The following is an 11185-nucleotide window of genomic DNA, read 5'->3' as shown; positions in this document are numbered from 1 at the left end:
TAAGTTGGTCCCATTTTTAGGGGTCCTGGACGCTTGTGCCCCCCACTCTCTTGAGCAGTGGAGCTGGGGTGCCCCACACCTTTAAACAACAAGCCAGCAGCATTCATGCTGGGTGTTGTGGCAGTGCCTGGTTCCACAAAGACCATCCCAAATCATCAGCTGCGTGCTGCTAACCTCTTCTTCCATGTAGGTCCTGGGGAGGAGAAGCACTAGTGATCATAGAATCATGAAGGTTGGAGAAGATCTCCAAGATCATCTGGTCCAAGCATCACCAATAGTGCCAATGTCACCCATTAGACCATGTCCCCAAGCACCACGTCCAACCTTTCCTTGAACACCCCCAGGGATGGTGACTCCACCACCTCCCTGGGCAACCCGTCCCAGTGCCTGACTGCTCTTTCTGAGCAGAAATGTCTCTTCATTGCCAACCTGAACCTCCCCTGGTGCTACTTGAGGCCATTCCCTCTGGTCCTATCACTAGTTACCTGCGAGAAGAGACCAACCCCAGCTCCCCACACCTTCCTTCCAGGTACTTGCAGAGAGCAGTACGGTCTCCCCCGACCCTCCTCTTCCCCAGACCAAACACCCCCAGTTCCCTCCCCCGGGGAAGGTGGCGTTCCCAAAACCCGTGGGTGCCCGGAGCGCAGCCGGGGGGCTGCGGGATGCTCTGCGAGCGGCTCGGCGCGGCTCGGCTCTGAGAACCGCAGCCCCCGGGCGGCTGCGGGGGCGTCGCGGGGCCGCCAGGCTGCGCTCTCGGGCCGGCCTGGTGCTGTCCCCGGGGCCGGGGACACGGCGGAGCCTGGGCGGCGAGCGGGGCGGTCCCGGGACGGCGAGCGGGCGGGCGGGCGGCGAGCGGGCGGCGGCGGCGGCTGCACCTGCGGCGGGGGGCGGCGGGGTTGGACGCCCACCCTGCCCGGAGGAGGGAGCCCCCGGCCCGGCCCGGCTCGGCCCGGCCCGGCCCGGCATGACTCGGCGGCGGCCCGGCGGCGGGCGGTGGGTGCCGGCCGCCCTGGCCGCGCTCCTGGCGCTGCGAGGTGAGTGAGTGCTTGCTGCTGCTTCTGCCCGCGGGTAGCGGCCGGGGAGAGAAGCTCGGCACCGCTGGGGATGCGGGAGGGTTACCAGCACCCGGAGGTGCCCGGTTGGTGTCCGGGACCCGGTGGTACCCGGAGCCCAAGGGGGGGTACTTAGGGTGGAGGTCCCGCCGGGGATGCTCGGGACTGCGGCGAGGAGCGCGCTGCAGGCAGGCAGGCAGGGAAGGAAGGAAGGAGCGCTGCTGCTCCGCTCGCCTCCCCTGCAGCATTTTTGAAATTTATTTATTTTGCTCGCACCGTTGGTTATTTGTGTTTTACCCGCCCGGGAAACTTGCCCCAAAGTGTCTGGGCTTCGCAGAGGTTCGCTTGGCAGGGCCTGGCCCCGTTGCAAGCTCACCTGGGTGGGAAACTCCGGGCTATCCTCCAGGCCCCGAGGCAGCGGGGAACTTTCTGCCGAGATGCCGACGGGAAGCCCCGGGGCCCTCCGTGGCCCCTGGGGAACCGAGCACCCCTCAGGGTTGGGGACCCCCCCGAGGACCCTACTCCAGCCTCCGTTGCCTCCTCCTCCCAAGCGCTCAGCCGGCTTCTTGAGCTCATCCCCATCTCTGGGGATGTGGAAAGACCCGGACCTCTCCATCCCCTCCCTCCCCGACAAGCCCTTGCAAAGCAAGGTGCATAGCCCGGTCCTCTGTGGGGAGAGGGAGCACACCACCTATGAAGGATGGCACTCGCATCACTTGGTGCATCTCTGGAGAGCACCCAGAGGTGCTGCAGTGAGGGTGAAGGAAGAACCTGCAAAGTGTAAAGCCTCCAGGCTCATCTGTTGATCAGATAGCGATGCCTTCTTTCAAGTAATGTCAAACTTTAGGGCAGGCCTACTCACTTATGTTTTACACAGGTTTGTAAAGTAATTTTCTTAAGGTCTGCTCATTCATGCAGAGGTCTGCTAAGTAATTTGGCGGAGGACAGCCCAGCAGTGAGCAGGGCACAGCTCCACCAAGACAGCCGGGTGCTGCTGGCCACCTCTGTGGCTGGCAAAGCAGGCACCCTGCTGCAAGGGATCCCCAGGAGAGCGAGAGAACAGCCAGGCATGACGGGATCTCCTGCGAGAGCACCAGAGATGTCTCAGCAAGGTCTGCACAAAACTTTCTGGAAGTTTGGATCGGGATGGATGGAGCCTGCAGCTTTGGTAGCCGTGCCTGGCTCTGAGCGCCCTGCACAGAGGCACAGCAGGCCATTCCCCTCTGGACAAGACCCACTGAGAAGCAAGCCTGGTGCTGGAAAAGGTGGACTTTTCACAAATGCCTCAGCCCCAAAAGCTGGCACCCTGAGTCCCATCCTCTGAAAACATTTAGGAGTTGCGTGCGTTAACTGGAAACTTTGCCTGCTGACTTTGAAGAGGAAAAAGGAGTTTATTAGCTTTTAATTGAAGCAAATAATCTCAGCTGTTTCACACTTCATGCTGCTTGATTACTTTTTATGCTTTTCTAGGTTTGGAAAGTGTGCTCAGTGAGTTTCATTTTCAGGTCCTCGGTGCCACAGTTCTTTATTTGCAGGCGTTGTGAAAGTGTAACTGCCTAAAAAGTTACTGTTGCTACTGCAGTTATAGGCATGTAAGCGATGCAGTGTTACTGTTGATGTGCTATCCCTGCAAAAAAAAAAATCAAAGAGTAACCAGATCCGAGGTTAAAACTACAGGGGCATTTGATTTTCTCTTTAGAAAAAAAGATTGACTCAATATTTGGTTTTCTTTTTTGGGGGAGGGCACATGGGGACAATGACAATAGAGACAACTAAGCACAGAAACACACCCGTACATAAAATAGTTACCTGCAATAGTGTAATGCTTTTTTTTTTTTTTTTTTTTTTTTTTTTTTTTTTTTTTCCTTGCACTTCTCTTTAAGGCTTAAAATGACCTGAATGAACCACCTGTGTCTCAAGTTTGCTTTTAAGTTTTGTTTTAGCAAAAGTCTTTAGAAGATGGTGGTGTATGAAAATAACCATGGCATGTAGCTATTTCTGTATTACCCAGCATGTTACAAATATGGTTATATTTTTTGTGGTTCTTGATTTTGAAAAGAAAATCCTGATAAGGTATAAGCAACAGACATGCACTGTGCAAACTCAAATAAAATTGGCAGAGTTTTTTCTAAACAACATCTGTGGAAGGTCAGTATGTGTATTTCTGGTCTGAGTTGCCAAGCCTGGTTAGGAAGAGAGATTTTCCTTTCTAAGGCTCTAGATTGGTTTTGAGGATAGAGAAAAAAGGTATGATGGGATCATGTACAAAGTGATACCTGAATGACAGGTGAAAGGTTTAAAAGTTAAAGGGTCAGGAACCAGAAGAGTGTATAATCAGAAGAAATGCTCAATGCCAAACAAATGAAAAGTGGCTGGGAAAGAAGGTCCCTGGAGGTCATTTTGTCATTCTCACACTTTATGCCTACAATAAAATGCAATCAGACTTTGTCGATCAAGTATTATAGCCCCATTTTCTTACGTTGTTTTGTAATTTGTAAAATAGCAATGTTTCTTTTTAACTGGAGCTAGATGACTGCTTTCATTGGGCTTATAATATCCATCTTTAATGCTGCTGGGGCAGGGGCAGTGTCTTTGTTTTCCCTCTAAAGCATTATTAACATAATAACTTTTGTGCAAATAATACTTTTCGAGCTCCCTAGGGAAGTTTATGGAAAGATGGGAGGGAATTCTGTTTAGAGCTTTGAAACTGAACCTGTGATTGCAAATCAATCCCGCTACATCACCAGAAATAGCAGGCTGCAAATTTTCAGATGTGCTAGAAATCACACATCGGGTACAGCTAAACTGCAGAACCAACTTTTTTTTTTTTTTTAAGCCTCTTGATGTTTAGATCCTGTGACACTGTATCGCAACAGGTTGGATGTCAGTGTGCTACAGTCCATTGCAGCTGAATCTTGTCCATCAGCGTGTGTGTGTGTGTGTGTGTGTGTTTGAGCCCAGCAGCAACGCATCCATACAACAGCTGGTCTGCAACTTTTCACACAGGCTGGTCTTTCTGGTCCTCACTTGAAGTCAACCTCCTGCCACACTGAGTTTATCATTGAGTTTTAGCTATGCGTTGAAGTTCTGGCCGTGCAGCACCCTATTGCTAGCTCACATATTCTTCCCAACCCAGCGCCAGGTCCACAGCCCCAGCAAGAGAGGACCGTGGCCATCCCTTGCTCTTCCACGCTTATGCATTTTTGGAACAGATTGCCATTTGTGTCAAGCTGTGTGGTTTTGTGACGTGTAGATAAATCATTTTGCTCACAACCTGACCTTGGTCCCCAGTGGTAGGCATAGATGCATTAAATACCTCTTGTGTCTCTAACGTAGGCATTATTTTACCCTTATTTTGGAAACTTTTTTTTTTGTGTGTGTGTGTGTTATCTCTCTTCCTTCAGTATTGCCTAAAATGCAATTTTATTCTGCAAGATTCCGTTCTCTGAGGATCTCGAAGTGTCTCAAGAACAGCTATATTTAGCTGCTCACCAGTATTACGGGTACACAAAGTATGGTATAAACAACTCATTAAGAAACTTAGAAATCATTTTTTCCTGCCTCCACTGGGGAGATGAGTTTGTGTTGTGATACCAGCAATAGGCGAGGAGAAAGCGAGGCTCAGAGAGGCTTCGTGACCCACTGAAGGTCAGTGGATGCTGGTGGACTTGAGTGTCTTGGTCCAAACTGTAAGCACAGGAGAATGCTTAATTTTATGCAGCAGGTTAAGCACTGCTGTAATGGCACTCTTCAGGGATGTTCACTATTAAACTGTGGTGAGTCATCTATATTTAGCAGGATGCTACTATCATTGTGCTTTTTAAGTAAAGTGCTTTTAACACAGTTTATTTCAAGGAGAAGTGCATGCTCTGAAAGTCTGTTCTTTGTAGTTTTCTCCTTGTGGAGCACTAATGCTGCCTTCCCTTTGTAAATGTTCAGGGAGAAATTTACCTCCTGGTTGTTTAACAGACAGCAGTGTAACAAAGACAGTTCCCTTGTTGATACTACCTTGTGTTTGCACAGTCATTTATGAACATTAACTAATTGAGAGTCCCCAAACTTACTTTGTTAGTGCAGTCAGCTTGATTTATGGCTTGGAAAAGCTGAAGCGTACAGAGATGAAATGATTTGCTTGCTGTCTTCCAGGACATCTGCCCCTCTCTCTTTCAGAGAAGTCACAATTACAGGGCTCCTAGTCATATACCACCCCACTTTCCTCTCACAAATGTTTCATGCATCAGAAGGAGAGAACACTATTACTAATTATGCACAGTAAACTGCATTTTCCCCTGTATCTGTTGTCGTCTCTTTGGTTTTGGAGGTCACGTGTGTCCATTCTGGCTTCTGCCTTTTTTTTGTTTGTTTTTGCTGCTTGAGCTGGGCTAAGGACAAATGATCTGTTTCATCAGGGTTGAGGGGTTCGGCTTCATTTTGAATGGAAATAGAAATTAAAGGCTTTGATGGTTTTGAAAGGAAGTTTCTGAGAGGATTTAGAGAATTTTTGGATCAACTAATGTTCTGTTTCTCCATGGAACTGTATTATTATAATACAAAAAAATACACTAAGCAAAAGGTACTTTGATGTGAAAAGTCTTTTTTTTTTTTTTTTTTTTTTTACCCCAAAGAGGCTTGAGGTGGATATTTATATATTTCTGACAACTTTTCTCCGATTTTCTTTTGAAACACCATTTTGATTTTACAAAGCATCCCAAGTCTGATAAGGTTTGGTTTAGTGGAAGTAAATACAGTAAAAGCTAAAATTACTCCTATTTTTTCATTTCTGCAGGGCATTTAAAAACAACAGTGATGAAATCCAACTTGTAGCAACTGATGGCATTTATGCACAGTTCCTGTCCATTATTTTTGCCATCTTAGCATGTGTATGCAAAAATTGCATGCAAGTACATGGCCTTGCCTGTGTCCTTCTCTTATCCATCACACTGCAGAATACTATTTGCACAAAAAAAAAGCAGAATATGAGTATGAAATTAGACAATTTTGTATTTAAGAAATCCAGCCCTCTTGCTGATCAGGACAGGATCATGTTCATCCTCCTGTTATTTGTGCATGCATGGAGTCACAGTTCTCCTCCTGGCTGCACAGCAGCACTTGTGCGTTTGTGTATCTGCGTGAAATTACTTTCAAGTGTAATTTCTGTATTAGCAGGATTGGATCTCTTATTTAGGGATAAAAGCTTATGCATATTTTTTTTTTCTCACATCTTCACGAATCAACCCAGCTACAGGAACGTGAGCCAGATTGTATTTCACAAGCATCAGCAGCAGAAAGCCGATGTCTGAATGCCGCTCAGTTACATCCAGATTTCAGTTTTCCTCAAGATGCAGAAGCCCGGAATGTAATTTCAGGGGCCAAGCTTTTACAATCTGTGGTGCACTTCTGCAAGCAGCTCTAAGCAGCTGTGGGTCAGGTTGCACCTCTGGCCTGCGGAGCCACGGCCACCACTGGATGCTTCCAAGAGGGATGAAAGAACCCCCCTGGTGAGCAGTTGGTACCAGGTGTGAATAAAATGCCCATTCCCTCTACTGTACCCCCTCCACGTGCAAAACAAGAGACGCCAAACCTGCCCCCTTACCAGGGTCAGGCTGGGGTAAGTGAGCCCCACCTTGCAGCCCCTATGGCTGGTGTGGAGGCTGGTGTGGGGTCCCGCTGGGCACCCAGACCTCAGCCACCTGAGGGGCAGGGGCTGCGGGTGGGTGATGGAGGTTCATCTCTTCCCCTGCCTGGTGGCTATTAGCGGCCTTTGCCAGGAGTAAGTGGGCTGGTACACGCTCTCTGCATGCCCACTGGGGAGATTACTTCCTAATCCTCATTAATTAGAAGTTGGCTAATGCCTGGGAGCATTAAGGTGTAGTGCTGCTGAGTGTTTTTCTATTCCTTTTTTTTTTTTTTCTTTTTTTTTTTCTCTCTCTTCGTTCTACCTGACATACCTGTGGACGTTCCCAGTAGCCTTAGAAGTGTTCAGGCCTCTGTGACTTTTCTGAGCTCTTGACTTTACTGATAACAAGTCCTAATCATTCCTGGTAGTTAATTATGTGTTGTGCTTGGAGTAAGTGAGGAAAAAAAAAAAAAAAGAAAGGAAAATTGTAATTACTTCCTCATGCCTGGTCACATTCCCTGCTCCTTGGTTGTATTGTGCATCCTTTCATCCTTCTTTCAAAAATAAAAATGAGTAGAAGCACCTGTTTCACTTCTTCATATCCTTTTGATATTTTTTTTTTTAACCTTACTTCTCTCCAGATTAAATTGGCCCAGTTTTAACAGAGCTAGACCAGCAAGTGTTATTTACTGGTGAATGATGAAACCTTTCTGTCCCTTCTGTGTTTCCAGGTGTGCCATCCAGAAGCAACCCCAGCAATTCCAGTTGAGGGTGCGCTGTCAGTGTTCACAGAGGCATTTTAATTCTTCCAGCATCCTTTTCTGCCTCAGCCCTTAGCCATCCTACCGGCTTGCTTGCTTTTTGACCACCCTTGTCTGTTGAACAGATGTTTTCTCTGAGCCGTTCACAGTGATACCAAGATATTTTGCTCAAGTGATTACAGTTGAATTAGAGCCCCGTGGTAGACGAGCAGTTCAGATTATTCTCCCAAGTTTCTATTACTGCCTGCTGGATAATGCCGAATTTCATCTGGCGCTACACTGCCCACTTGCCTAGCTTTGTCGGATCCCATGGAAGTCTCTCCCAATCTTCTTTCATCTCAGCCAGCCCAAATCACTTTGCCAGCTCGCCGGCTCTCTTCCACATATTAAGGAATAGATTAAACCCACCCTGTCGGAGACCTGGGGGTAATCCCTTGTAATCGGGGACAGGGCAGGCTCAGGGGGGAGTCTGGCTCTGGGCGATGGGGCAGCAGCTCAGGGCTCAGCCCCCCACCACCAGCATGGGGTGCACGGGTGAGCAAGGAATAGGTCTGGCGCTGAGCCTGCCTCCTGCCCAGAGCAGTTTAGCTGTCATTCTTTGAAGGGACCGAGAATTAATCACTTAGTCCTGTGCTTTTCCTTCCGAAATGTCAGTGGGTTGAAGGGGTGCAAGTGCCTGCGCGTGGAGATTGAGCTGCTTCGTCTCCTGCTGTGTACTTTTAGGGGCTTTAGCCTCTAAGTGCCCTGGGACTGGCTGTTCCCCATCCTACTGCTCTTTAAGACGTTGCAAAATTGTGGCTTGCTGTGACATTTAGCTAATTCCTACACGTGTTGCTGAAGTCACTCTTTTAGTGGTGTATTTCTTTGACTTTGTTGTTTCTTTCCTTTCCCTCCACACCGTGCAGCACATATCTGCTTCCTGCTCAGTAAATTCAGGATTGCTGTGGTGAGATTTGATCTTTAGGTAACTTTTCATCCCCTTCAGCCATGGGTGTGTAGATGGGATCTGTGCGTTACTCACCTTGCAATTTAATGTCTGTCCTTTTGCCCAGGTGGTGACATTACTCTTTGATGAATTCTGCAGCTGCCGGACCATAGACTAAGAGACATGCTGGACATTTTAGCCATTGGCTAGCGTGGCTATTTTGGCCATCTCCTGCACTGTATAAAGCAGTTGTTGCATCAGGTCCTAGGGAACTGTGGCATCCCACCTGAAGAGCTGGGCTGTTTCCATAGCTGAGTGAGTGCCTGAGCTTTGCTGTCTGACGGGGTTTGACATCTCCATTGGTTGTGGAGCTGCTAGGCTGCACGCCCGCTTAGCTTTCCGGCCGTATGTTGAGAGCTGGGAGAGGTTGGGAGGACCTTGGCTACTTGGCAGAGGGACAGCATAGCCCCAGTCTGCCTGCAGAACCGCCACGTCCTTGGCTTGTCAAGGGCAGCCCTTCCTCCTGCCCTGGACAGCTGGCGTGCCCCGGGCCCCTATTAAGGGGCTCATCCACAGTCAGCGCCTTCCCCTCCCGTGCTGCCCGTGCCTCAGATGCAAAGTGTGGGCTCGTGCCTCTCAGCTGCATGGCTGTGCTTTGCTGCTTCTATGGAGGGAGCTCGGTGCTAGCTTGCTAACTTTTGCATTGCTTTTTTTTTTTTTTTTTTTTTCTTAGTCTCATCTCCTTCCACTCTTATCCCTGTTCCCACTGCCTTTATTTTATTTTATTTTTTAATTTTTCCCCTGTAAGACTGCATTTCAGCTGCCACGCCATCAGCATCTCTCCTTTTACCCATAAAACAGGTACAACACAGGCAGGTTTCCCCTACCCTCCCCGCTCCCCATCCCTCTTGCACCCCCCTCGCTCCAGCCCCGAGCCGGGGCAGGGGGCAGCAGAAGGGGCTGCTGCAGCTCAAGGGGGATGCTGATCCCACTGTCCCCATCACAGATAGCCCTTCCGGAGTCAGCATTTTGTGGGACTAATTGACAGGAGGTGCCGGCCGGCGAGGTGCTGAGTCAGAGTGAGGTGTGCTTGCCAAGTCACTGCAGCAGAAGGAGCCCGCTCGCCTGGCGTGGAGGGAAGCCAATGGACGGTGGGTTTCCTGGCTGCCTTTTGGGCCTCTTTCTGCCCTTTCCCGAGGCTGCAATTCGGCAGCAGTGATGCTGTGCGTGTAAGGGAGAAGCCAGGCACTGGTGTGGGGGGGAGCTCTTCCTTTTTTTTTTTTTTTTTTTTTTTCCTTTCCTTTTTCAGTGTTTTCTCTGTGAGCACTGGGGACTGGGAGATGTGGGCTCTGTTCCCTCCTGCCACCGAATAGGTCTCTGCTGCTGTCTCCATGCTCTGTGCAATGCTGTGTGTTGGTGGAAAGGGTGGAAAGCACGTGTTGGGGGTCAGGGAAAAGTGAGTGCTCCTACTGACAAATATCGCATGGGCAAGGAAAAGGCACATGTGGCACCCTCAGCCACACAAGGGGGACAGTATGGCAAGTGAAAATTGCTGCAGAAATGGTTGGAGAGGTGTTTTGTGCCGTCCTTCCTGAGAGCTGCTTCTGCTGCAGTGTCCTCCTGTTTGTTTGTCTGGAGAGGTAGAAGGGAAGCATTTGACATGCAGAAAGATGAGAGCGTGTCCTGTAAGCATCCAGCACCTGATGGACCTCCAGATCAGGCTTGTGAGAGCTTTGCCATTTATTTACTACCAGGTTTCTTACACCAAGGCTGAATCTGCCCCTGAGATCCATCTCCTGGCCTATTCCTCGCTGCAGGCTGCCTTGGGATGTCTTTGTCCATCCCCCCTCTGCAGCACAGGGTACCATTCTCCTGCCTCGGACAAAAGTCGGTAATTGTTTGCACAGCGATCTAAATATATGCATGCCTGCTGAATGCCGCCTTTGTAGGAAGGGTATATTATTTTTGCTTTGAATAACTACTTTGTAGAAGGATATGAAGAGCACGAAGAAGGAGGCCCACATATTTTTTCCGAATCTTTCATAGCTGCATTGCATTCCACCCACCCACATTTTTAATGCTCATCTTTGTATAACCTTCCTCTCTGCTGAATTAGACATTGTCTGGATCACCAGACACTCCGTGGGATAACTGAGGCACTGAGATGGAAAGCACCTCACCAAAGGTCATGCAGGTCTCCTGTGGGTCAGATCCTGCATCCCCTGATGCTGGCCCTGTGCTTTCTCTATAGGAGCACGATGCCTTCCTGCTGATTGAGTCATTGGCAGCAGGACATGCACGGGATGTCCAGAGAGGTGGCCCTGGGGACACTGGGGAGAGGACAGTTTAGCACACAGGGTTGGCTCGAGAGGCTCAGGATGGTGTGCTGCAGGACAGGCCTGCCTTGGCTTTGTGTTTCTGGGTGGGCTTTGCCACGAGTGGTGGAGGTGTGCTAGCCAGGGCTCCACTGCAAACCAAAGGGTCGAGCTGGTCTCCTGGCATTTTGAAGGTTAACTGCATTGCTCCAGGGAACTGCAGTCTCCATCTGGCCAAATCCAGCCCTTCCTTCTTATCCACTCTCTACACGTGATGTAGTTTCACTATGGAAATGGCAAAAAAAAAAAAAAAAATAGAGCTATGCCTGTTACAGCTCGGATTTTCTGAAATACCTATGGGAATTGAGCGCGCAATTCCCTCAGGTTCCTTTTAAAAAGCCTCGCTGACATGAATTTAAGTTGGAAATAAACCAGAAAAAGAAGCATCCCCATGATTTCTCATGTCAGCAGTGCCATAGTTATCCTCCCGTTGTTTGATGTAGTGAGTACTATGG

The 11185-nt window shown here is 49.1% G+C and overlaps 1 protein-coding gene across 2 annotated transcripts in view; it reads left to right on the top strand.

The window, feature by feature from the left end:
• Positions 1–815: 815 nt before the first annotated feature.
• The window catches only part of IGSF11 (immunoglobulin superfamily member 11), a 94833-nt gene continuing 84463 nt past the window's right edge, over positions 816–11185 (top strand). The window contains exon 1 of one of the 2 annotated variants that reach the window (XM_068697755.1): positions 816–1034. In XM_068697755.1, the coding sequence (XP_068553856.1) occupies positions 965–1034 (70 nt within the window). In that variant the 5' untranslated portion in view covers positions 816–964. The remainder of the gene's footprint in view (positions 1035–11185) is intronic. The other variant, XM_068697708.1, reaches the window with a different exon arrangement.

Source organism: Anas acuta, chromosome 1 (genome assembly GCF_963932015.1).
Source record: "Anas acuta chromosome 1, bAnaAcu1.1, whole genome shotgun sequence".
Taxonomy (NCBI): domain Eukaryota; kingdom Metazoa; phylum Chordata; class Aves; order Anseriformes; family Anatidae; genus Anas; species Anas acuta.
The sequence above is the reverse complement of the archived record's forward strand: the minus strand, read 5'-3'. Positions and strand labels throughout refer to the sequence as shown.